This window comes from Lupinus angustifolius, chromosome LG11 (assembly GCF_001865875.1).
Source record: "Lupinus angustifolius cultivar Tanjil chromosome LG11, LupAngTanjil_v1.0, whole genome shotgun sequence".
Lineage (NCBI taxonomy): Eukaryota > Viridiplantae > Streptophyta > Magnoliopsida > Fabales > Fabaceae > Lupinus > Lupinus angustifolius.
The window spans coordinates 33,889,528-33,916,451 of NC_032019.1; the positions used below are offsets into that span (position 1 = coordinate 33,889,528).

General features: G+C 30.5%; 1 protein-coding gene and 1 long non-coding RNA gene across 2 annotated transcripts; both read right to left on the minus strand.

The window, feature by feature from the left end:
• LOC109359931 lies at window positions 1,911-10,798 on the minus strand. The gene is made up of 5 exons (XM_019604625.1): window positions 10,401-10,798; window positions 9,241-10,150; window positions 8,094-9,129; window positions 7,820-7,998; window positions 1,911-2,219 (listed from the first exon to the last, which is right to left on the minus strand). Exons 1-5 carry the CDS (start codon window positions 10,796-10,798, stop codon window positions 1,911-1,913), a joined length of 2,832 nt encoding a protein of 943 aa, XP_019460170.1.
• LOC109360191 lies at window positions 23,907-24,416 on the minus strand. The gene is made up of 2 exons (XR_002109135.1): window positions 24,349-24,416; window positions 23,907-24,214 (listed from the first exon to the last, which is right to left on the minus strand). It is a non-coding gene; the product is annotated as an uncharacterized LOC109360191 (long non-coding RNA).

Sequence of the window (26,924 nt, forward strand, 5' to 3'; positions counted from 1 at the left end):
AAGAGATGCGTGCAAAGGAAAAACTAACAAAATAAAGAAAAACACACAGAAATGGGAAAAACTCAGTTTCTATGTCATGGGAAGGTTAATTAGTTGAATGAATATCGTGGGAATGAATGTAGTGAGAGCTCAATGTCTTGCCAACGTTTTCTGACTATTTGCGTCTAGATTCAATAACGCTCACTACAAAAAGTAATATTGAATCTGGACATTCAACAATTTTCACTATCACAAGTGTAGTTGAATCTTGACATGCAATAATCTTGAGTACAAAATGTATTGTTGATTTATTTAATTGCATAAAAAACTATATGTAGAGATCTTAAACTGGAAATCTTCCTTATATACACGAACCTTAAAATTTTAATATTTAGAAAATATTGATATATTAATTTTTTTTATTAAATAAAAAATTTATATAGAGTATTTCCAAGAATATAAAAAATTAGAATCTTTAACAATAGTTTAAATAGTAAAATATTTATATTACTGGAAGTTTTGTTAATTTTATTTCAATATTTATAGTAGAATAATAGAATCAATAAATTATTATATTATAAAATTAATAATATCTTTAAATACACCTGTTTTTTAGCTACATGAAAAAGTTAATATACAAATACTATATGGAAGATTCAACAATATTCAATACAAAAAACGTTGTTGAAACTGTGAGAATCAACATTGACTGCTTCACTGAGCATCGTTAAATATCTAACTCATGAAATCAACCATGCTCAATGAAGCATGCATTGTTAATTGTACAAATTCAACAATGTCTGCTTCATAAAACATTGTTAGTTTTCATACACTTGAATTCTATATGCCTATTATTAAAATTTTAACTAAAATATATATTTTTAACCAATCACAAGTAGTGATATATAGAGTGACACACTTTATGAGATATCATATGTGCTTCCATCATTTAATAGTGCTCTATACATGGATCTTGTTGAACGAGAGTCGTTAAAAGACAATTCTGACATAGTGAAAGAGCATTTAAAGGTGTTTTCTCTCTTTGAAATTGTATTTTCATCTAGTGAAAGTGCATTGTTTATTTGTTTAATTACATAAAAAACTATATATTGAAACCTTAAACTGAAAACTTTCTCTTATGTTAAAATTTTAATATTTAAAAAAACATTAATACATAAATTTTGCTTTATAAAATAAAAAAATTATATAGAATACTTCACTAAAATTATTAAAAATATAAAAAACTAGAATCTTTAATAGTTTAAATAGTAAAATATTTAAATTGTTGAAAATTTTGCTTATTTTTATTTCACTATTTATAGTAAAATAATAGAATCTAGAAATTAATATATTATAGAATTAATAATATTTTTAAATAAACTCGTTTTTAGTTACACGAAAATTCACTCCACAAAAACATTATACAAGATATTCAACGATACTCAACACAAAAAACAAAGTTTAATCTATGAGAATTAATAATGACGGCTTCACTAAGTGTTGTTAAATCTCTAACTTATGAAATCAACCGTGTAACGCCCCGAAAATTACTCCAACAATATTATCCAAAAATGGGTAAAAAAATTTGTAATGTAAAACTTATTCATTTACATTTGACTCTTTTTTGAGACATCGCGTTAAGTAACCTAAAATGCGGAAAAGACAGCAATAGTTACCTAGTGGTAATCGAAAGCCACTTAATATATATATATATATAAATATACATACATATATATATATATATATATATATATATATATATATCGTGAAATAATTCTTTATTGAAAACAACTGGGAACGTTTATACAAAAGCAAGCAAATTACATCATGTTCCAAACTGAAAATATATACAATAGTCTAGTTTATTCAAAACATCCAACATACCCTACACAGATACCCGCCTCAAGGGTAACCAAAAATGGAAATGACCACTAGTGACTAGCTCTAGTGTTAGTGGGTGTGCTAGGACACTCATTGGGATCCTCCTCCGTCTCAGAATCGGAGGAGAGATCCACCACCTCAATAGAGTCCTCTATACAGACTAACTTCACACAGTCCTCCTCTTCAGCTTCCAGCTCCTCTTCTTCAGCCTTCATCTCCTCTTCCAGGTCATTGGACACACCCTGCGACTTACTTCCCACTCCCACATCTGCTTGAAGATCAGACAGCATCCGCCTAGTAGCTCTATTTCCTAGTGGGGAATTGGGCACATTGTCTCTACTCCGTCTCCTAGTAGTGGTCTAGCAGCAGTGGGTTCGTGAGGAATCATAGATTGGATGGATGGTGCAGTAAGTGTAAATCTCCGAGCAGGTAAGGTGAAAGAAGCCTCCAAGTCCGCATGGTGTGAAGGGAAGCGCATCATAGAGCCATCACAAACCATCTCCAGCTGTAAGGCACGAGGGTCAGTGTAGGTGTATCAGCGTTCGTCAGTGCTCCATGTCCCCTCCTGGGACATCGAGAATCGGTAGCTCCGAATCCTCGCGGTACGGTCCATCTGAACGAGAATGTGAACCGAAGACTAGTAGAAACAAGAGAAAAGAAAAAAGAGTAAGACATCTAATGAATATTATTCATTGATGGCGTGGAATTACACAGAATATCACATCCAGACAAACACGCATAATATGCACAATATATAGCTCATTCATACATGCACAATGATCAATGATGTTATAACTCGGATCATGAGGATCAATATCCACGATCTCAATGTATGAATGTTATGCTTATTTCATCCATCCTTACACCATTGTCCTCCTAATATACTATTCGGAAATAACCAAGAGAACAGGTCCCATAACAAGCTGATTTGAATGCACCAAAAATAAATTATTTCTCGCAAGGATATATGATTGATCGGTTCCGAAGAACTGTCCTTTTCACGATGGTGTCGTATCATACACTTTATGGGCATTCCTGTCATTGATCTTTATTGCAAAGAGGGGTTATCAGAGATCGTCTAGTTTGCGCTATGAGAACTGTCCTATCCAACAGAATACCTCATCCAGGAAAACAAGGGACTTGCCTCACCTAGACTTTCCCTCAAGACTTTACTGACAAATCACCGCCATCGTCGTCCCTCTTAACATCACGGGGCTCGTTCGTCTCCCATACATTTCCTCTCTACTACTTCGTTATTCATAATGAGTATGTATGTTAACCGAGGTTAGCCGATTAAATATTTTAATCATTCTTTTAAAACGATCGGCCCATCCTAAGACATCTCACAAAGGAATCCTTCTTGTGGGACCCGATCTTACTTTACCACGTAATAGAGGAATAACATATCTACCACTACGAACCATCGCTGACGTACCCTAGGCGACCACATGGCCAAGCCTCTTACGGTCAGACGACCTCACTGTGTGGTATCATGTAATCCTTTTTAGGCATCGCCTTACTTACGACGTCATCATCAGAATCCTTGCCACAATAGGCACAAGAACAAAGTAACAATATAATTTTGTCAATTTGGGCACCAGACTCAATCCTCTGAGTCACAGTCTTCCCCGAGTGTAAATACACTTCACCCAAGCTAGGGCTATTGCTTACATAATCAATCAATCAAAAATAGTCACAATTTATGTTTGTCTCTCGCTTGGGCAAGAGACTGTCGCTCACGCGAACAATTCATCAAAACAAACTCGATTTCCTGCATGGTTCTCGCTCAAGTGAGGGGACTTTCGCTCAAGCTAAAAATCTACCAAAAACTAGTCAACATCCCCTCTAGGTCTTGCCCGTGTGGGCTACCGGATCGTGTGCTGTTCCTTCATGGATAACAACCACAAGACTTGATATTTTATACTATCCTAGGGGCATGTAGCCTAAGGAAACATCCATACTTAAATCCCTACATGAAATCATTTGGTTAAGTACGAGTTTCTAACAAAAACAGAAATAACTCCCAACTTTTGAGGTAGTTGGGAGATCCGGATCTCATATTTGGACACCACTATGTCACAATGTATTCTCCCTCACCTTGGATTGTAGCGTGGTTGATCTCCGTCACGTGAATGGATCGATTGTCTGACTTCGAACGCCTCAAAACTAAGCACAAAACACAAATCAGTGATTCGCGAGTTAAATCGTTCACTTATTAACTCTACGACATAGACGTCGTTCTAATCTATTTCAAGAGCATCCTAGACTCTCATCCATCCGGTCCAAGACTTATATTCCTGAACCATCATTTATCCTCGAATGTCTCATTCCCGATTCCTATCGGTTCATCATCATTTCAACACCTTTTTATATGATTGATCTCATGATCAACACGTCATTAAAAATCAAACATCCTTGATTTCATCATCAATTTTTTTTCATTAAAATCAACACATGTATATATTTTAAACACTAAAACAGCCCTATAAACAAGAATATTTCATGGTTTCAAAACAACAATTTCTAAATTCACAAAAATTCATTTTTCGTGTTCTTGCGTATAATAAGATATAGGAAGGTTTTTAGAAAATTTTGATGGTTGAAAACGTTCTTAACATGCGCATAAACGTCATACTCAAATATCGTAAACAATGAACGGCTAGATTTTCTAAAAGATGAAGAACAAGTATGAAGGTTTACCTTGGTGTTCTTGAGAAAATTCAAATGAAGAAGAATAGGAAGTGATGTCAAGAGTTTCTCTAACTTGAATGGCTCTTTAAGTGGAATATATCATAATAAGGGGGGAAGCCAAGGGTTTCAAGAGGAAATGACCCTTTTAAGAGAATTGAATCAGGTTTAAGGAGGGAAGCCAAGGGTTTTCAAAGAATAACGGCGTAACGGTAAATGAAGGGTTTAAAGAATTTAGTGTAAAAGATGAGTATTTTTGTTTGTTTGCCCAGTAAGTTCCAATCATGAAAGTGAAGTGACTTCTTCGGCAAAACATTCGCTCTTAATTCATGCCCGATTATTATCGGATAATACCCGGCTGGATATTAAAAATCTTCCGGTTAGAATTTCAGAATACCGAATATGAAGTGAAAAATATTTAGAAATGCATTTTGGACAAACTTGATGTCTATCTTGTGTAGAAATAATATTTCGAAGTCAACGACACAATCGAAATTCGATTCCGAGCTACGGAACTCAAAAACACGTTGTTGGGCCGAATTCGGGCGAATTTGGGCCCGACAGCAGTCCAAAAACTTTCCGTCACAGAAAATTAAGAAAATTTACCACAAAATAAGAATTCATAAAACAAGACTAATACTCAACTATGATTTAGCCTAAATCATTGAAGTATGCTTTGTTCATTATAAAGATTCAACAATGTCTACTTCATAGAGTGTTGTTGATTTCATATACTTGAATCCAACCTATCATTTAACAGCATTTTGCATACTGACAAGGCATTTAAAAGTGTTTACTCTATGAAATTGTGATTTCATCTAGGGAAAGGGTGACATTGATCTGTTTAATTACATACAAAAACTATATTGAGAGACCTTAAACCGAAAACATTCTCATATATACACAAACGTTAAAATTGTAATACTTACAAAAAAAACTTGATATATAAATTTTGTTTTATTAAATACAAAAATTATATTAAATATTTCACTAAAAATATTTAAAAAATAAAAAATCTTTAATAGTTTAAATAGTAAAATATTATATTTTAATCACTACAACTTTTGTTTATTTTTATTTCAAAATTTATAATAAAATACATAAAGCTTATATATTATAGAATTAATAATATCTTCAAATAAATATGTTGTTTAGCTACTCGAAAAGTCACCATATGCAAACACTATACATAGTATTCAACAATGCTTAATATAAAAAACGTTGAATCAGTGAGAACCAACAACGACTGATTCACTAAACTTTGTTAAATCTTTAAATCGTAAAATCAGACGTGCTTAGTGAAGTAGGTGTTATTGACCGTAGAGATTTAACAATGTATGCTTACAAAGTATTGTTGATTTTTATACACTTGAATTCTGCCTATTATTTAATAGTATTCCATACAGGAATATTTTTGAACGTTATTTGTTAAAAGACAATATCATGGCACAGTGAAAAGGCATTTAAAGGTGTTTTCTCTCTATGAAATTGTAATTTCATCAAGCGAAAGTGCATTGCTGATTTGTTTAATTAAATAACAAACTATATGCAGAGATCTTAAATTGAAATTACCTTCCCTTCTATGCACAAACGTTAAAATTTTAATATTTACAAAAACTTGATATATAGATTTTGTTTTATTAAATACACAGTTATATAGAATATTTCACTAAAAATATAAAAAAGTATAATCTTTAATAGTATAAACAGTAAATTATTTATATTTCTTGAACTTTTGTTTATTTTATTACAATATTTGTGCTAGAATAATAGAATCTAAAAATTAATATATTAAAATTAATAATATCTTTAAATACATGTATTTTGTAGCTACAAGAAAAGTAACTATACACAAACACTATATACGAGATTCAACAATGCTCAATACAAAAAAATGTTCAATTAACCACAATTTTCAATAGTGAAAGGGCATTTAATTGGGCTATATTAACCACAATTTTCCTAACACTCACTTATATCATGTTTAATTACATTCTACTTTTTAGGCCTCTTAACCTGGAGGAAAGGAAGGTTCTTTAAGCCGTTGTTTTTTGTCCCCATAATGCATGCTGATATCTTATTCCAAGGAAAAAGGTTGATTTGTCCAAAATGAAATTATTCGTGTATTATTAGATTATATTCCAGTATTTTTATGAAGCTGATTAGTTGTGCCTTTATTCTTGACCCACCACCCCAGCTCCAACCTCCCTATTCATCTAGAATGTGAAGAACCATTTTTTCCACTTTTGTGTTTAAAGGTTGGAAAAGAGTTTTTAAAAGAGGAAAAAAAAACAAGATTTTTATTGGAGTAAAATAAAATTGCAAACGTGATGCTATAAGAAATTGATTCATTGAGGGTAAGATAGAGATTAAAAATAAAGTATGTTTTTTAACATGATGTAATGATAAAGAAAACCCAATATGAATGCCAATTTTGACAATAGAGTTCCACGTAGAGTCCATCCTGATCGTTGATCATTTTTCGACACAAAATTGTTTATATTGTTTTTATATATAACCAATTGGTTAGACCCCTATTTACCAAAAAAAAATGGTTAGATGCTAATATAAAAGTTGACCCAATAAATGAAACTCTAAGACTTAATTTAAAAGAAAAATTGAGCCAAGATCTATTTTAGTCCATCACATATTTTACATGTAATTTGGTCCATAAAAATTTGAAAACACCAAAATTGTTCCTAAACATATTACATTTGAATCAAATTAATTATTTTTAGTATTTTTATAACCATTAACTGGATTATTGGACTCATGTCTATGATCTTTAGGTATTAGTTTGAATTATTTTTTAAAGATCAAGTTGATAGATTAAAAAAATTAATGACTAAAATGGATATTGACTGAAAAAATTATCAATTAATTACTTTTGCTGTTACTTTATCATAGTTCTATTTTTCATGTCATAAAACACACATGTCTTCTTGCAAAGAAAATTACTTTATCATAGTTCTATTTTTCAACATTAACTTATTTTTCCATATTGATGATCATTTCAATGATGATTATTTCTTTCAAAAGCAAAGGTGATAACAAACACCCAAATATATATTGAAAGGGAACCATAGTACAAGGGCAAGCCACAAGGTTACAAATTATTGAACCTATAGTTAGGAAGCAAATTCCTATTCCTATTGAATTCATAATATAAGAAGTTATGCATGCTATTCCACCAAGAATTAGTTTGAGAATTGACTCCAAAAGTGGCCAGCTTATCTACACAAGCATTGCCTTATCTAAAAATATGGCTAACCATAATTTGTATAGAATTCATGAGCTCTCTGCATTTGTTCATGAAGCTGCTTAGCTTCCAAGGAACCTGCTTGCTACCCAGAAAAATGCCCACCACCAGTTTTGAATCACACTCCAACCATATTGAATTCCAACCTTTTGAATGCGCTATTGTGTCTGCAAATATTGCTGCAAGCAGCTCTGCATAAAGAGAATTTTTTATGTTAAAGTAAGAGACAAAACATCCCATGAATCCACCATTACTATTTCTGAAAATTCTACCCCTCCTGCATGACCAGGACAACCATGAGCAGCACCATCCGAATTAACTTTCACCCAACCATGAGAAGGAGCCTGCCACATGACCTTTGTGATGGAAGGAGCCTTGTTATAATTACCTTTAACTTTGAAAGCCTTCAACAAAGAGAATTCTGTCAAGGAATTTTTCACGCAGAGTTTGCTAAAGTTCCCGGTGAAAGAAATGTCCACTTTAATTCTTGTCATCGCATGAGCAAGGCTGATTACAATATTGTCAAATCTAGATTTGTTTCTACAGTACCAAATAGTGGAGATTGCATTTAAAATGCAAGCAACCAGCACATCCTTAACCAAAGGGCTCCAACTGTTTGAGATAAGTAGGAGGCTAGTAATAGAAGAATTGTCCAAGCTACAACCAATTTGAGTCCCAAGCCCCCTCCAAATGGCTCTAGCAAAACGACACTGAAAGAAAAGATGATCAGATGACTCATCTTTGGCCCTGGAAAGATTGCAGATGGATCCCATAGCCAAGCCTCCAGCCTTTAATTTCTCATCAGTTGGCATTTTGTTGTTATAAAGCCTCCAAGTAACAAAGGACTTAGATGGAGGAATTGCAATCGACCAAATTAACTTGCACCAATTATGTTGACTAGACATTGGTTTGGTGATAAGATATGCCTCTTTCATTGAGAGAATGCCATCAGCAGAGTGTATCCAAGCTAGCTTGTCTAATTGGTTGGTATTAGAAATTGGCATGTTGGTTATAGAGTTGCAAACCTCAAGATACAACCTAGCTAACCAACAAGGAATTATCCAAGAAGAATCTTGAATGAAGTCAGCCACCCTAGCCATTAGAGATGAAGAAATTTGATCAGGGATGCCAAGGTATTCAACTAGAGGATATCCAATCCAATTGCCCATCCAATAGTTGATTTTGTTATCATTCCCAACCAACCAGATTGAATTATCAGTGACAAAGTGCCAAAACTTTTTGATTCCAGACCAAACAGAAGACTTAATATAAGATGCATAAGCTCTTGAACCCTTGCAAAACCTGTCCCTGAAAAAAACAACCTAATCATTGGAGGAAGATTTTATTTTCCAAGCAAGTTTTAGAATTGCAGCATGATTCATAACTTTGGTTGATCTTAGCCCAAGCCCCCCTTCCTTAATAGGAGTGCAAACCTTATGCCAAGCTATAGTGACAAGCTTTTTGACTAGGGTATTTCTAGACCAAATGAAGTTTCTAATACAATTTTCCATTCTCCTTAATAGATTAACAGGCCAATTGTAAACATGAAAGCTATACACAAGCATATTGTGGATGATAGACTTGACTATCTCAACTCTACCCATGATTGAGAGGGAAGAGCCTTTCCACTTAGCCAATTTGTTTACTATTCTATCAGCTATGGGTTGCAAATGAATGGCTTTAGGCTTTCCCTTGAACAAGGGAACTCCGTGATAAGTGAAAGGCAACTGACCAGTACCAAAGCCCAACCAATTTGTAAGATTGATCACTTTCCTTGCAGATGCTTGAGTAGTATAGAACTTGCATTTATTAAGATTCAAACTTTGGCCTGAAACATGAGCATAATCAATGAATAAATCCTTTAGATCCATCAACTCTTTGTTGATACCCTTGCAAAAAATCAAAATGTCATCAACATATAGCACATGACTCGGAGTATTGATTCTAGGGCCTGATATTGTGCTAATTTTCCCATCCTGAAGCAATTTAGATATACCTCTGCTCAGAACATCCTCAGCCATGCAGAACAATAAGGAAGATAGAGGATCCCCTTGCCTCACACCTATCTTGCAGCTAAAGAACCCCACATTTTGACCATTGACAAATATAGACAACTTAGAAGAATTGAGGATAGCCCCTATCCATTTGATGAAATTGGTATGAAAGCCAAAATCCTGAAGAGTATCCAAAAGGAATTTCCAGTCAATTGTGTAACAGGCTTTTTTGACATCAAGCTTGATTGCTAGATTACCACCAAAGGCTTTATGATCAAGGAGATCAATTGGTTCAGAGGCAAGACAAACGCAGTCTTGAATATGTCTATCAATCCTTGATGGATCCTCTCTACTCAATGGAAATTATTTTTGGAGCAATTATGGCAAGCCTATCTGCTAGAATTTTGGTAATAACTTTAAACTGAAAATTAGCCAAAGCAATTGGCCTAAAATCCTCAACTTTATCTGCACTAGGAAACTTAGGAATTAGGACCACATTATTTGAGTTCAGATTTGGAAGAATCCAACCTTGATTGAAGAAGTTGCAAACATTATTGCCTATAATATCCCAAAAATCCTAAAAGAAGCAGCCTCCAAACACATCAGGTCCAGGAGCACCATCTCCATTCATTGTAAAAACAACATCTCTAATTTCTTCATTCAAAGGAATACTAGACACCATTAAGTTATCTCCCTCAGAAACTAAGCTAGGAATTATGAGATTACTGTGCTGAATGTTGTTCTGAGAAGCATAGAGATTATGAAAGTACTCCAACACATGATTAGCAATTTCCTGCTGATCAAGAATGATATCATCCCCATCTCTCAACATAGTCATGGATTTAGTAGCATGCCTTATTTTAGCAATCTTGTGAATGTATCTTGTGTTTCTATCACTACTTAACTCCCAATTTAACCTGGACTTTTCCTTCCAAAACTCCTCCTCTGCTTTTAAAGCTAATAAAAGACCCCCTTGGGCCACCTCTTCCTGAGCCATAAGAGCCTCAGTTGTAACGTCCCGAAAATTATTTCATAATTACTATATTTAATCTCTTGGAAAAATGAGTAATTGTTTTTTCTTTTATGTATCATATAACTTACAAATCATTTTTTTCCATTTTATCTATTCTCTTTCAAGACATCACATTTTCAAACCTTTGCGGAAATAATTTCTTAATATTTAAAATGTAATTGAACGAAATGCAATTCTTTTATGAATACTTCTCAGTAATCAATTCTTGATTTTGTAATACGTACATCATGGTTTATAAAATAAAAGACAGAGTCTATTCTTCGCCCCTAACAAAGGCATGGTGAGACAATAGATGGGGACACAAATAATGGTTACAATGATAAGTTGTTTACAAATGATATCCACACAGATGCATATGAGGGTGATCGTTTCGAAGAAATGACAAATGTGGTCGAAGAAGATCTAGATAGATAAAAGGAAGACTCAACTCCAACAAATGTTATATGGTATTTTCTCATCAAATTAATCTAAATAGATAAAGAGAAGACCATTGCGACATTTGTAATTATCCATCCACCATAACTAAAAAGAGCTATCCACCCAGAAAGATGGCACGTTAAAACCAAGTCTCTTCCAAAGAGCTGAAGATTCACGATAATCCCTGAAAATATGCATAAGATCCTCATGACTTGCTTGACATCTCGTGAAGATTGGATTTGAAGCCATGTTCCTCTTAAAGCGAAACTCATTGGAAGGGAGAACCTCATGAATACCAAGCCAACACATACGTTTATCTTTCTCGGGAAATCTTAGGTGCCATATCCACCGTTAGACCACTTCTTCAATCTGGTTATTTAGAGGATAAGTGTTGCAAATGAAATCCTTAACGGTAGGAGGAACCGTAGTGTAAAGAATGTTGAAATTCCAAATCATATCTTGCCAAAGATTCTTCACCTGGAGCTGAGTATCAGAGATATTGACAAAATTAAAATAATTGCAAAGTTTACCAACGCATGTCCAATTGTCATACCAAAAAGATGGAATCCCATTTCCTAGATGAAGAGAGATCCCATCCTTGAGATGGCCGCTAGCCTTGAGTAGCACAAATTGTGGGAGAAGATGTGCTTCCTTGCGAATCCCATATGGTTCAAGGTATGCATTAATTTCACCTACTTCTTCCAAGGAATGAATTAATGGAGAGAGTCGTTTTTCTCCCTTAATTCCTTTGTGAGATGCATAGTCAGTCTCGTGGTTCTCATTTTTTTTTCAAACTCTCAATTAAGGGTGGAAACAGACCAGACCGCCTATCAGGGGCCTATTACCTGGCCTATAACAGGCTAGGCCAGGCCAGGCTTTTTCCATTAACAGGTCAGGCTCAGGCTTTCTAAAAAGCCTATTTAGCTTAACAACTCAAGTTTTAGGCCATCTAAAAGGCCTATTAAGCCTAACAGGCTGGCCTATTTAGTTATATTATATATGAATGTTGAATTTATACTATTTTAATATAAATAATATTATTATATATGTAATATTAATATAAAAATGTATACAAAAATATAATTTAATTATTAGAATTAGATGGGTCTAACTAAAAGTAGGCCTATAAACCCATTTAAATGTAGACATAGTAGTATATTTCATGACCATATAGTATAATAGGCCTTTAAACAGGCTAACAGGCTAGGCTCAGGCTTTGAATTTCTTTTTAAACAGGCTAACAGGCCAGACCAGGCTTTTAAACAGGTCAGACTCAGGCTTTGAATTTCTTTTTAAACAGACCAGGCCCAGACTCCTATATGCTATATAGGCTGAGCCTGTTTAAGGCAAAGTCTGGCCTGGCCTGGCCTGTTTCCACCCTTACTCTCAATTAATCATTGAGTGCAAGTTTTGGTTACTACCTTCGCCACGTCTTCTTCCATGTTAGTGACCATCTCATCCTGTGTTTGATCCATGTCAGTTGGTTCCACGTCATCATCTTCAGAAGGAAATGGGATCCATTGTCACAAAATCATCACGTTCCTATGTCCTTAGTCGATCAACATTTTATAAATAATATAAAAATAGTATTTGTGTTTTTAAAAAATTTCTTTTTAATTAATTGACATTTTTTCATTGGATTGAGACAGAAATGAGCACAGATAATCTCTATCCCTTTATCATACCATCCTTCTTCGACCTATTGAAGGGTGTGCTCAAGAAGCGAAGAGGAACACCATGATGTGATACTAGATACCCCATAATCAGAGTCTAAGATTCCTTTTAAAACATGTTTTTGAACCAAAAGTGATCAAAGAAAGAAGTGATATCTGATTTCCAAAAACAACATTAAAAGCTGTGTTTGGAAACCAGATGCCGCTTGTTTCTTACTTTTAGTTCAAAAACATGTTTATTGATTTTAACTTTAAATGTCTTGTCAATAGAGGTTGGTTATTTGGTGAGAAATAGAATTGGACCTTTCACTTTTTTCAATCACTCTTTCGCTCCCTTTCACTCTTTCTCTCTCATTTTTCTTTCCTTCAAGTTTTTTGCAATATATCTACCTTTTTTTTTCCTTTTTAATGGTTGAAGATGACGATAGATGCTGGAGTTCTGCAATGTGTGCGGGTGTGTGAGTTAGGATGGAATAGACGTGAGTAAGGTAAAAGATGTATAGTTCAAAGTTAGAGAAATAAATAAATAATTAAAACATGAGTATGACACTATGACTATACATTTTATGGTGAAAATATACTTGGACTAAATATACTGTGCAATTTTTTTGGTATGTATCATATGTGTCCCTAATGAATAGTCGAAGGTTGATCCCTACCAATGATGAGAAAGTAATATACGGGATGAAAGGAAATATTATATTGATTTATTTGAATAAGAACTATATACTGAATAAGAGTTATAAAAAGTTTTGAATCCTACCATGTTGAAATTTGTAAATCTAAAAATAAAAAAAAATGGATCAAGGCATAATTTTGATTTGGAAAGTATAAAACAATTTATGAATATATTTTTATTTGGAAAGTATTGTCTGCCGGAGGCAATTTTATTTAAGCAAAGTATATGCACCACATATATAGTTGGAGTCTTTTCAGCTATATTACAATCGCATTACAATTGAAGTCGTGCTAGCTATGTTATTTTTTACAATTGTGATAAATACATTAATATTTTTTTTTCGGTTATCAAATACAATAATATTTAAAACCACATGCTTGGGAATTTGGTTTCGTTCTAGGGAAAATCAGTTCAAAATTGTCCTACCCTGTTGGAATCTGATAATTTTATAAGTAATAAAAGGTTGGAGCAAGGCATAATTTTGCTTGGGAAAATATCAATAAAAATTTGAAAAAATTAATGAGTACTTAAAAAATATTACAATCATCATATATTTTTTGGTTAGTAATAGGTATTCCTTGCATGCACTATATAATTTTGTTAGAGCCAAGAATATTTACATTGGGATTGTAGTAAAAGCATTATAATCGGATCCTTAATTTAAAGTACATGCTTAGGAATTTCCTTTACTTTTGGGGAACCAGTAATTAGTTCAAAATTGTTATTCTTTTTATCGACAAAAAAAATATTTATTAAAAATGCATCAAGGTACGGATAGAGTATAAATGTTACAATTCAGAGAAGTATAGAAAGGAAAGTTAGTAAATTAAAATAATTTCATTAGACATTCCATTGAATTTGTAACCATAGACAACTTGTGCGTTTCCCATTAATTCATACCCACGTCTTCACTTTTATTGGTTAAAAGTGTCCTAATGTAATAGCTATCGCAACCCTTGATTCATGCTCAATATTTTTTTGTTGTACTATTTTTCACCTTATGATAAGGAACTAAATTTTTTCGCGGTTCGTAGTTGTCTCTTTAAACAAGTATCACTTCCAAGAATTGAATCTTTAACCTTTTGGTCATCCTGAAGATCTAACATAACCTTACATCAGTAAACCAACACATTGTTGGTGGTAGATTGATGCTCAATATCATTAGAAGCTTATTGTTAAGAAATAGGATCCTATATATCTTTCAAATCAACTTTAAGAATAAAATTCTTATGGTCCTCAAGTACAGCATACAATCTACAAATGATGGACTGTTGAATGCTGCACAAGATAACTGGTGAAAGTGTTGCCACTTGCCATATAAAGTTCAGCAATATTATCATTAGCATGTTGGACATTGATGTAACCTTTGTATTTCTCTCTATATCAATGAGTTGGAATCTATTCCTATATATGAAAGGATGATGGTCCATATATATGATTCATTTCATATACTTGCCCTTCACCCTATATTAAAATGGGACTGAAAAGAACATGTAATTCCTTTTCATGCTTAGGTCATTCTGATAACAACTCACAATTCTTACTAACACATAAATATACTTACATTGCATGAAAACTTGTGTTTAACCATGAAGATTATAATTTGTGTGGTGTCTTAGATTTGATTGTGTTTTAAGTCTTAGTCTTGTGAATGATTAAATGTTGATTATGTAGCTTTCACACCTAAAAGTCTCCACTAATAGCTACAAAAAAAACAAAATACAAATGATTAGGCTTCCTTTCATTTTCAGTTCATTATCAACTTTTTGGAGAATGAAAAAGCAAGCAAGTTCTATACAAAGAGTTACATACTAATGCTTAAGATTCTAACATTCCAGAGTATAAGAACTAAGAAGCTTCAAGCATACTGAAACACTTTGGTATTTCATGATTACATACATTTTTATATGTACTTGGAATATTGCAATAAAGCAGTCAAGAAAAAATAAAATCATTATCTTTGCAAAGTGAGGACCAACAGCATGATTGGGGAAAGATAACTCAAATGAATTTGAATATAAATTAAATCACCTTAGCTTTTTGTGGACCCTCTATGTCAATTTACATTTAGAATATTGCTAACTTTAGATCATTATAAATTCCTATGTTAAGAAATGTTCTCTCATTGCAATCTGCTACAGTACTTTCTTCTTATAGATCATTATTTGCTGATGTTTTGTTAGTACTTCTTCTTATAGATCATTATTCTTTGGAGGAGATAGTTTTGGGTCGGGATCATTCCAGTAATCTATATATTATTGGGTGAAGATGAAGTAATCTGCATCCTGAGGTTTAGAGTAATATTTGTATTAATTATATCTAGTCCTTGGGATACAGATTACGTCATCCTCATAGCCAATAGAAAATATATTGTGATTGCAATATAGCCATTCTCTAGCAGCATCATAATTGAAATTGTGGTAATGCTGGCCCATTTTCCTTCAATTTTCCACATTTATGGTAAAGGTAACATAATTACAAACTCTGACTATAATATAAAACACAGAACAATATAAGAATTAAGTTGATAACTTCCGTTACTTGGATGCAAATTATCTTTTCCCTTTCATCAATGCATCACAGTTTAATAAATTTGATATGGTGGACATTCTTTTCTTTTTTACTGAATACTTACTAATCTAAGCTTAATTTTCTTTCCTGATTTTACTGAAACCATTTCCTTCATATCACCACAAAGAATATGAAGTCATTTCCTTCATTTCTTTCCTAATCTTTTGCATTGTTTTTAATGCTAAAGAAGAATTTTGTTATTTTATTCATTAACTATCTAAATCTGTCTGATATGATAGAACCTTCCTATGCTATTCTCAATATTAAGGAAGTATATATGATTTGATATATGCTCTCCGTTTTTAAGAATCTTAGATTAGATTAACTTACTCTAAAGGCATATGCATCTTTAAAGTTAGCTGCATTAAACCTTTTCTACTTTATTTCATTTCTCTTTTCTTTTTTGCTTCCACAATTTTTTTTGATAAGTTAAAAAATTTATTAAGAAATTCAGCTAAAGAAAATACCTCAAATATAAATTCATATATTAAGGAGTGCTACCTAAATTTCTGCAGCACACCAATAGAGCCTATCCAACAATTAAAAAACTTTTCAAAAACAAGGGATTAAGTTGATAATCTATTTGAACCAAGACATATTTGCATGTTTATATCTTCCTTTAACGTATCCACTAGATTCTCCACAATCATGTCCTTGTTATTGAAGATTGCATCATTCCTTATATGCTCATGTCCAGATTCATTGCTTCTCCTCAAGGCATATTACATGTCAAATTCATATATGGAAGTGGTAATTTCATGTATTTTAATTTCTTGCCACCTATCATAATTGTATTCGGATTTGCTCTTCATTTGGCAAGTCAAATTTCCCCGTAATTGAATTGAATCATGAGACTTCTAAGAAAGGAAGCTACCAAACAACTTGGTCTCTTTATGGAAAGAAATAATTTCATGCATTTCCCGTAAGAGGCAACGACCCATAAGAATAACAACGATTTATTAAAAATAGTAAAAACAACTTAAACTATATGTGTGACAAAAGACCCACACTTTATTAAATGTTACTCAACAATGTGGGTTGTATTTCACTCACATCATACTCTCATTCTTGAAGAAAATTTGCCCTCAAATTTTAAGACATCATCTCCTCCTGGATCAAAGACAAACCTCTTCATTTTCTTATTCAATTTCTCATTCTCCATTTGTGCACGGAATTTCTTCACACAATGGGCAGCATAATGGACATCATCATTTCCTGCATCAAAAACCATCCTATAATTTCCTAGTATGAATACCCATTTTTGTCTAGCCCACAAAAAGCCCAACATTATTTTTAAAAATAAATAATTTCAAAAAATAAATCAATTAAATAAATGAATTTCCAAAAATAAATGTATATAAACTTACATTTTTTTCTCAAAAGAAATTTAATCAAACTTAAAACAAAATATCCAAGTGGAAATGAGCTTCTAGAAACTCATACAATTTTATCTTAAAATAAGAAAAAGAAATGGTTAATAAATGATTTTATTTTATTTTTTGAAATTTAAATTTTAAATAAATAAAAAATAATTAAAACTATTTTTTATTAATTTATATGATTTATTTCGAATTTAATAAAATAAGTAATTTATATGCCAAATATCCCCATTTGAATTTTAAACAAACAATAAAAATTAAAAATATTTTATTTTTACAAAACATAATTTGAAATAATTAAAACTTATTCAAAGATATTTTTTATTATTTAATTTTGATATATAAAAGTAAATAAGCACATAAACAATTTAAAAACATTTTCTTAAAAAAAAACAATTAAAAATTTACCAAGTCAAATCTGACTTGGTAATGGGTTTTGATTTCCCAAAAAAAGAGTGAGTGAGTGGTTTGATTAAAAAAATAATTTCAGGCTTTGTTAGGATTAGATTAGGTTAATTTTTTTTGTATTAATAGAATATTAGAATTAGGTTAGACTCTCCCTTATTTTGCTAAAAAAACACTGCCCAAAAAAAAAACTTTGCCAAAAAAAGAGAAGAAAAACACTACCCAGAAAAAGAAAGAGAGAGATTTGCCAAAATCCTACTGCGTGATCTAGTGTGCACTAGAATAGGAGAAGCTGTGTGCACCCATCCTCAACACCATCGGATCAATCCTCATCACGTCGTCAACCATTGACCAGCCAACAGAACCAACCACGGTTTGACACATAGGCGAGTTTACCCCTCCACGCGTGGACACGCGCGTACAAGAGTAGAACCCTTGTCCAAGGACTCTGATTCGGTGTGTTTGTGGCGTATCATCGACACTGTGTACCCTCCTCCGTGACTAACCAGTGCATGACAACCAAGTCGGTGTACGTTCCTCGCGTAAACCTGTCCACAAAGAATATGTAGCTCTTCTTGGCCTCCATTCACTTGCAGCTAGGTCCACATATGTACCGTGCATCCTCTCCGTCTAGTGAATCAGGATCCACCACGTGACATCATCCTAGGTGCAACCATTGCCGTAGTGACACGTGTCTGAGGTACATTGATATCCTACATGCTGAATTGAAACTCAAAGGTACAATTTTAATTGTTCCTTATTCTAAATGCATTTTCATTTATTTTAAAGAGGACATTAATTATATTTCACCAATGAGAATTTATTATATTTTTTGTGACAGTAAGCTAATATGCTAAATAATTTTTTTTAAATAAATACTAATTTTATTTACATTCTTTATGTATTTGTGTATAAATAACCACAATAAAAAGGATGATAATGCCTTAATAAAGCTAATACTCAATTAACATTTTTTTATTATTTCCATTATTTTCCAGTCAAATATTTTTTATTTCTATAAATAAATAATAAAAATATTTAAAAAAAGAAAAATAGAACATTTAAAATAAAGATGTCTTTAGTATTAAACCATTTGCTTCAAAAAAAGTGATTTTACAACATCTCCAAAGTTTATAAAAAATTGTATAACTTTTTTGGGATTAATCAAATGGTGGAGGCATGTCTTGTCTACACTTCTTGTCCTCATATCATCCTTGAATGGTCGCGTTACGACGCTTCTTTTCACTCGATTAATTCCTAAATTAATGATTAAAAACCAAAAGAAATTATATTAATTCCTTAATTAATAACAAAAAAACTAAAAAATATATTATAATTATTTTCAAACCTTTCTAAAATGAGATGCAGTGCGGACATTAATTTTTGTTGCTTCATCCTTTTTAAGGAGTTAATTTATTTTTATTTTTAAGTCTGACAATATTACTTGATCATACGTATTCCTAAACATTTTAGGAAATCAAGACTTACGTAGTTCTAATTTTAAAATGATTTTGTGCATAAATTTAATTTTAAAAAACTTAAGGGTATTTATATCATACAATTCACAAGGGTACCGTTTAATTACGGGTGGACGAGGTGTTAATACCTTCCTCTATCTGTAATCAACTCCCGAACCTGGATATCACAATCCAAAAACCCAATGTGGTTGAGCTTGGATTTGAACTAAACGAGTTCAGTTCATGCAACGGTTTATGAATTGGGTTTCCAGAATGATGTTTATATTGTCAAATCTCTGGTAAATATGGTGAAATTGGGCATATTTGTTACGTGTTTGATATAATATCCTAGAGACATTTTGCCTTATTTAAAAGTAGACATTTAATGGCGTTTTCTTCAATTAGCATGGCTAAATATTTATTTTCTACATCACGTCAAAAGCATTGTTGAATATAACCCTATATTCTACTACGCTCACATAGACAACACATAATAAGTGCTATTGAATGACAATGTTAAGCATTGTTGTTTTGTACTATGGCATTATGGGTGGAGCCAAATGCACAAATTAAGAGAGGATGAGTGTTTTTTTTTATGGATGCTCTACTTAGCAACCTAGACCTCTATTAATAGTAAACTAACTATTAACTTATTTCTTAAAAAAAAATTAAAATGATTTTTTATAAAGAAAAACCTTTTTATCATATCTTAATACTAACCAAAAATCTCACTAACCAAACTATTTATTTTTAGAAGACAATGCCATATTTCTTTATTTTTTATTTATTTTTTTTATATTTTAAAACAAAATGAAAGAATGAGTTTCTAGAACCTCCTCTTATTTATTATTATTACTTTTATTTATTTTCGAATATATATATTATTAATTTTTTTTTGAAAAATTATTTTGATACTAAAAATGGGTTTTTGGTTTTTTATGGGCAAGATGAGAGTGTTCACAACAAACATAGTTGTTAGTGGTAGAGATGTATTTTGTGAGTCCTAAATCTTCATCTTGCGTGTAAAGTTACTAAATATACAACTTTATTTCATGAGCTACTAAATTGACTAAGACATTAGCTTTCAGTACGATTGAGGTCCCTTGTGTGAAAGTGTCTTTACTCAATGAGTTGGTAATATTGAATCATGTATGTATTGGTAGTGACAAGTAAAGGTCAATCCTAACAACTTTTGCCAAAATAGTTTAATCCAAACGTAATATTAGTGTACTCAAACACCCAAAAAAATCTTTTTGAAAACAACTTAGAATAAAAATCCTTATTGATAGGCTAATATTAAGCAAATTCTAGTGGACTCAACAATCTTTTTACACTTGTTTTCAACACTTGTCTTGGTATTTTATTGACCAATTTTCTAGTTAGTAATTATACCACTGAGTTTTCTTCACATCAATAATTGTTCTAGAGGTCCATTTTATTCCATTGATGAATTATATTAATGATAACTTCTTTTCCCATTGACGGTTATTCTATTGATGATTACGCCAATGACTTCTTCTGATGACGATCAATATGGTGGTACATTTTCTTCCAATGATGAATTATGTTAGTAGTGAATTCTTTACTCTTGTGTGAAAATCATTTCAAGGTTATTAAACTCGCACGTCTCAAAGCTATAACACATTTATGATGATTTTGTGGAACTATATAATTATTTGTTTATTTTCATTTTTAAAGGAATAATTATTTGTAATAACAAGCTTAAATCTTAGTATAGTAAGCTTTAGTTTGAGGAGATGTTAGAGAATATTTGGACCAATTAAACATTATCTTATTTAGAATTTAATTATTTTAATTTATTTGAATTTATCTATAATTTATATTATTTTGTTGGTTGTTATTTGGGTTTTTTGTTATCTTATTATTTGCAGTGTTATTTAAAGTTTGTTCTTAAGTACATAAGATATATTAACATATGTTAAAAACTTTACGCATAAAACATTAAATGTTGCATGCTTGTAGAATATTGCAAAAAATTAATTTTTTTAAATTTTCAGAAAACAACTTTTTTTTAAAACACTTTATCAAAAAATTGATTTTAAAAGTTTTTTTTAAGACGATTTTATTAAAAAGTTTTGATGAAACAACTGTTTTTAATTAAAAATAGTTTTCCAAAGTGTTTTTAGTTCCAGAAAATAACCATTAATCCAAGTTCATGAAGGTGGAATCAATAATGTATTGGATGAATTTGAATAGATTTATTAAGTTTGGATATGGATGAATCGTATAACTTAAAATATGATTTAAATGAATTTATATTAATTGTTGGATGGTTTTTCATTCATACATTATACATAATTTTTTGCATGTACATTGCACGTGTTGTTAGTTTTATAGAAAAATATTTAGTTTAGGAAATTTTTAATTTAAAGTGAAAATATAATTAGGAGTACAAAATATTGTTTTTATGGATTAAATATTTCATTTTAATTGTCTCATTATTCTTGATCTTATTTTTTTTATTGCTATATTTATATTTAATGGGCTGATACTTTATTTCCATAAGTAAAATTTTGAATTTGAAATATTTAATAACTAAGATTTAGAAGAGAGAAAATTTGATCTCTATAATGTATATCTAAATCTCACTAAATTAAATTCAATGATGTTTGATTGTGCAGGATGATTTGGTTTATATGGACATTCGAAGATGGAATAAGGATCCTCTTCATAATCATAGATGGAATAAGGATCCTCTTCATAATCATAGATGCTTGTGACGTGTTTGATATAATGCGGGAGAGAGATTTTGCCTTATTTAAAAGTAGACATTTAACATCGCGTGCTTCAATGAGCACAATTAATTTTTTTTTTCTACAGCATTTCAAGAGCGTTGTTGAATATAACCCTATATTCTACTACGCTCCCATAAACAACGCCTAATAAGTACTGTTGAATTACAATTTTAAGCGTTGTTATTTTGCTATTATGGAATATTGGGTGCAGCCAAAGCATAAATTAAGAGAGGAGGAGAAGTGTTTTTTTTTTGTATTTTTATGATGCTATACTTAGCAACCTAGACCTCTATTTATAATAAGCTAACTATTAACCTGTTTCTTAAAAAATTGTCAAATGATTTTTTTTAAAGAAAAAACTTTTTTTCACTTTTTATCAGATCATAATCCTAACGAAAAATTTGATGTTTGCTTTTATTTGACTTTTTATGTTTTTGTCTGAAAAAATATTAATAGGAAAAGAGATATTTATCCTTAAGATATTTCATTAGTTATTTATTTATTTTTAGAAGAAAATGGCATATATCTTTATTTTTATTTATTATTTAATATTTTAAAACAAAATGAAAGAATGGGTTTCTAGAACCTCCTCTTATTTATTATTATTACTTTTTTTATTTTCTAAAATATATTATTACATTTTTTTAAAAATTATTTTGATACTAAAAATGGGTTTTTGGTTTTAGGGGCAAGATGAGAGTATTAACCATAAACATAGTTGCTAGTCATAGAGGTATGTTTTATAAGTCATAAATCTTTATCTATTGTGTAAAGTTATTAAACACATGAGCTATTAAATTGATTAAGATATTAGCTTTTAGCACGGTTGAGGTCCCTTGCGTGAAAGTGTCTTTGCTAAATGAGTTAATATTGTTGAATCCTGTAAGTATTGGTAGTTACACGTAAATTTCAATCCTAATATCTTTTGCCCAAATAGTTTAATCCGGACGTAATATTAGTGTGATCAAACAGCCAAAAATCCTTTTTCAAAACAACTTAGAATAAAGATCCATATCAGAAGGCTAATATTAAGCAAATCCTTGTGGACTCAACAATCTTTTTATACTTGTTTTCAACACTTATCTTGGTATTTTATTGACCAATTTTCTAGTTAGTAATTATATCACTGAGTTTTCTTCATATCAATAATCGTTCTAGAGGTCTATTTTATTCTATTGATGACTACGCCAATGACTACTTCTAATGACGATCAATTTGGTGGTACATTTTCTTCCAATGATGAATTATGTTAGTAGTGAATTCTTTACTCTTTTGTGAGAATCATTTCAATGTTATTAAACTTGCAGGTTTGAAAGTTATAACACATTTAATGATGATTTTGTGGAACCATATAATTATTTGTTTTTATTTTCATTTTTAAAGGAATAATAATTTGTAATAACAAGCTTAAATCTTAGTAAGCTTTAGTTTGAGGGGATCTTAGAGAATATTTGGAACAATAAAACATTATCTTATTTAGAATTTAATTAGTTTAATTTTAATCGAATTTGTCCATAATTTATATTATTTGGTTGGTTGTTATTTGGTTGTTGTTGTCTTATCATTTGTAGTGTACTTTTTCAATTGATTTTGAGATAAAACCTTAATAAATTTAATATATTTTTTGTAACAAAATTTGAATAATGTTATCGTGTGATAGTTAACACTTTTAGTCATAACATGTTCGTTGAAACTAATTAATCCCAGATGAAAAATCAATCAAGAAAGAAAGATGTAAGAAAACATTATTAGTTCAAGTTATATTACATATTCATAACTGAACATTTGGGTTAGCAAAATAATTGAAACCGTTCTTGACTAATACACAATTATTGAAATCATACTATGTGATTGCATCATAACATTCTAGTACTCAATTTTATGGTACTTGGTTTTGGATATTATAACTGAGAAACAATTTTGGACACTCACACCAACTTCGAACACATTTACATCCACAATCTGGACAAAGCTGGCAATCTTGGTCAGTCTGACATAACTTTCTCGCCCTAGGTGGCCTTGCATTTGATTCCATGAACAAATCTGCATATATGCACAAAACATTAATAAATGAGCATAAAGATTATAGACAATATATTATGTATGTAAAAGATTTGAGGGTATATGAAATTGATCATGGGTAACATAGAGATTAAAAATAAAGCATGTTTTCTAACTTGTTGCAATGACCAAGAAAAGCAATAAGAGTGCCAATTTGACATTAGAGTTCCTTGTAGAGTCCATCTTCATTGTTGAACATTGTTCTCTAGACAGTTGTATATATACTAGTTTTTAGTATAGGTGGCAAAAAACATACATTAATTTTCTCAATTCTCAATTTTTTGTAGTGTTTTTTATTAAAAAGTTTTACTGAAATAGCTATTTTTAAATATAAAAAATTCAAAAGTGTTTTTAGTTCCAGTAAAAAATCAAATTAATTGTATATTCATCCATCCAAATTCATTAAGGTGGAATCAATAATGTATTAGATAATTTAAAATATGATTTTTAAATGAATTTATATGAATTGGTGGATGATTGCACGTGTTTTGCATGTAAATTGCACGTGTTGTTAGTTTTATAGAAAAATATTTAGTTTAGGAAAGTTTTAATTTAATGTCAAAATTAGGAGTACAAAATATTGTTGTTATGGAGTAAATATTTCATTTTAATTGTATCATTATTCTAGATCTTATTTTTTATTGCTATATTTATATTTAATGGGCAGATACTTTATTTGCATAAGTAATAATTTGAAATATTTAATAACTAAGATTTAGAAGAGAGAAAAATTGATCTCTATAATGTATACCTAATTCTGACCAAGTTAAATGTAATGATGTTTGATTGTGCTGGATGATTCGGTTTATATGAATATTAAAGGAATAAGGATCCTCTTTAGAATTATAGATGATAATTTTTGCTTTTCCTTTTATTTTTATTGACAAAAGTGTTATTTCACTATAAACAAAATAATAAAATCTCATAATATTTTGTTTTATGAAAACATAATGTTGACAAAAAAATTGGTTGAGGAAATTTGATATAAATATTCTAAAAGATTGGCAAGCATTTAGTGAGTCAGCCGCAATAGATAAAATATTAGATACATTGAATTTATTATAAAAGTTGACTTATTGAATAAAGGCTAAGCCTTTTATTTTTTTATTAAATTGTATATATTTACTTGACTAATGCTTTAACTTTTTATAGTAAAGTTTTTCATGTCATGAATAATATGATTTTATTTATAAAAATATTTTCATGCCAACAATATACTTTTCTCAAAATTTATTTTTTCATATGACATTTTTATGATTTTATATTCCGATTCAAGCTTAAATTTAAAGTTGAAAAGGTTTACATTATTTTATATCTCAGGTAATAATTGTTTTTTAATTTATTCTTATTGGCGTTTTGACGTCCCGCTAATTACAGCCATGTATTGAGTAAATTGTTTATTTGATCCACTAATTACAGTGATGCATAGAAGCAGACTAGCAAGTTACCCGTGCGAATGCACGGGACGATACTTTTTTACTACATGATTAAGAATATATATATTATATCTATATTGTTTCTTTAAGATAAGAAACAACTTCAAATTTTATTATTTTGAAATGGATATATCTTTCAAAATTCAATGATCTTCATTGTTCAACCTCACAAATATTAAATATACACAATATCATATTATGGAAAAACTTGATTATATGATTAGGAAGACCAAAAATTGCAAATGTATTTAAAAATTGATGGGTTAATAAGTTGAATTTTGGCCCTCATTAGTATTACACATATTAATAGAATCAGAACTATTGTATTCATTTCTTTCACATAATATTATGAAATTTACAAATATTTGCTTCAACTTAAGAACTAATTGAATTATAAATTATTTTATTTGGAATTGAACTAAAAAATTCATTTATTTGTTCAAAAATTTCAATAGTTGATGCAAATATTATCCTTGGTTATAAAAATTCTTTATTTTTTAGCGATCTTGTAGATCTGGATAAGTACTTTGAAGTTTGAACTATGACATCTATTGTATTATCAAAATTAACAAATATATATGTCATTAGGTAGGGAATGATGTAGATATGAGAAATATAAAAAATATATATATAATTTAACTAATACATCCTAATGATTATATTTTTTGTATTAGTGATTATGTACAATTACAATATTTTGTTATAATATTTTCAAATTGTATCATTGTCTTGATTATATGTCTTTATCCATACAATTTTTATACAATAATATTTTAATGATATGTAGGGAATGATAGACGACAAATAAAATGAATAAATGATATTAATTGAGAACGTATTAAGATCTATTTAAATGTGTAATTACTACATATTCCATTTACTATAATTAAAATATGTTTTCAAATTTTCCTAACAACTTTAATACATAATTTTAAAATAGAAACTAAATCATCATAATTAAGAGGGTTAGAAATAGAACTTAGGTTTTTTTAAACTTACTACTTATCATAGTCATCAATTTTAGGGAAATTCAATTGTTTGATTTAGTGAGTAGATCTAAACCATTAGTTATCTCTTTAATTGATGGCTAGGATGAGGAGTAAGTAGAAACAACTTATTCTTCAAGTATTGAAGTAAGTCTTCACAACATAATTAGTGTCCTAAATTCTTTAATTATAAGAAAAGGAACATTTAGGAATTATCAACTTTTCTTCTAATTAATAATAAAAATAATTATTTTTATGAAATAAATTAAA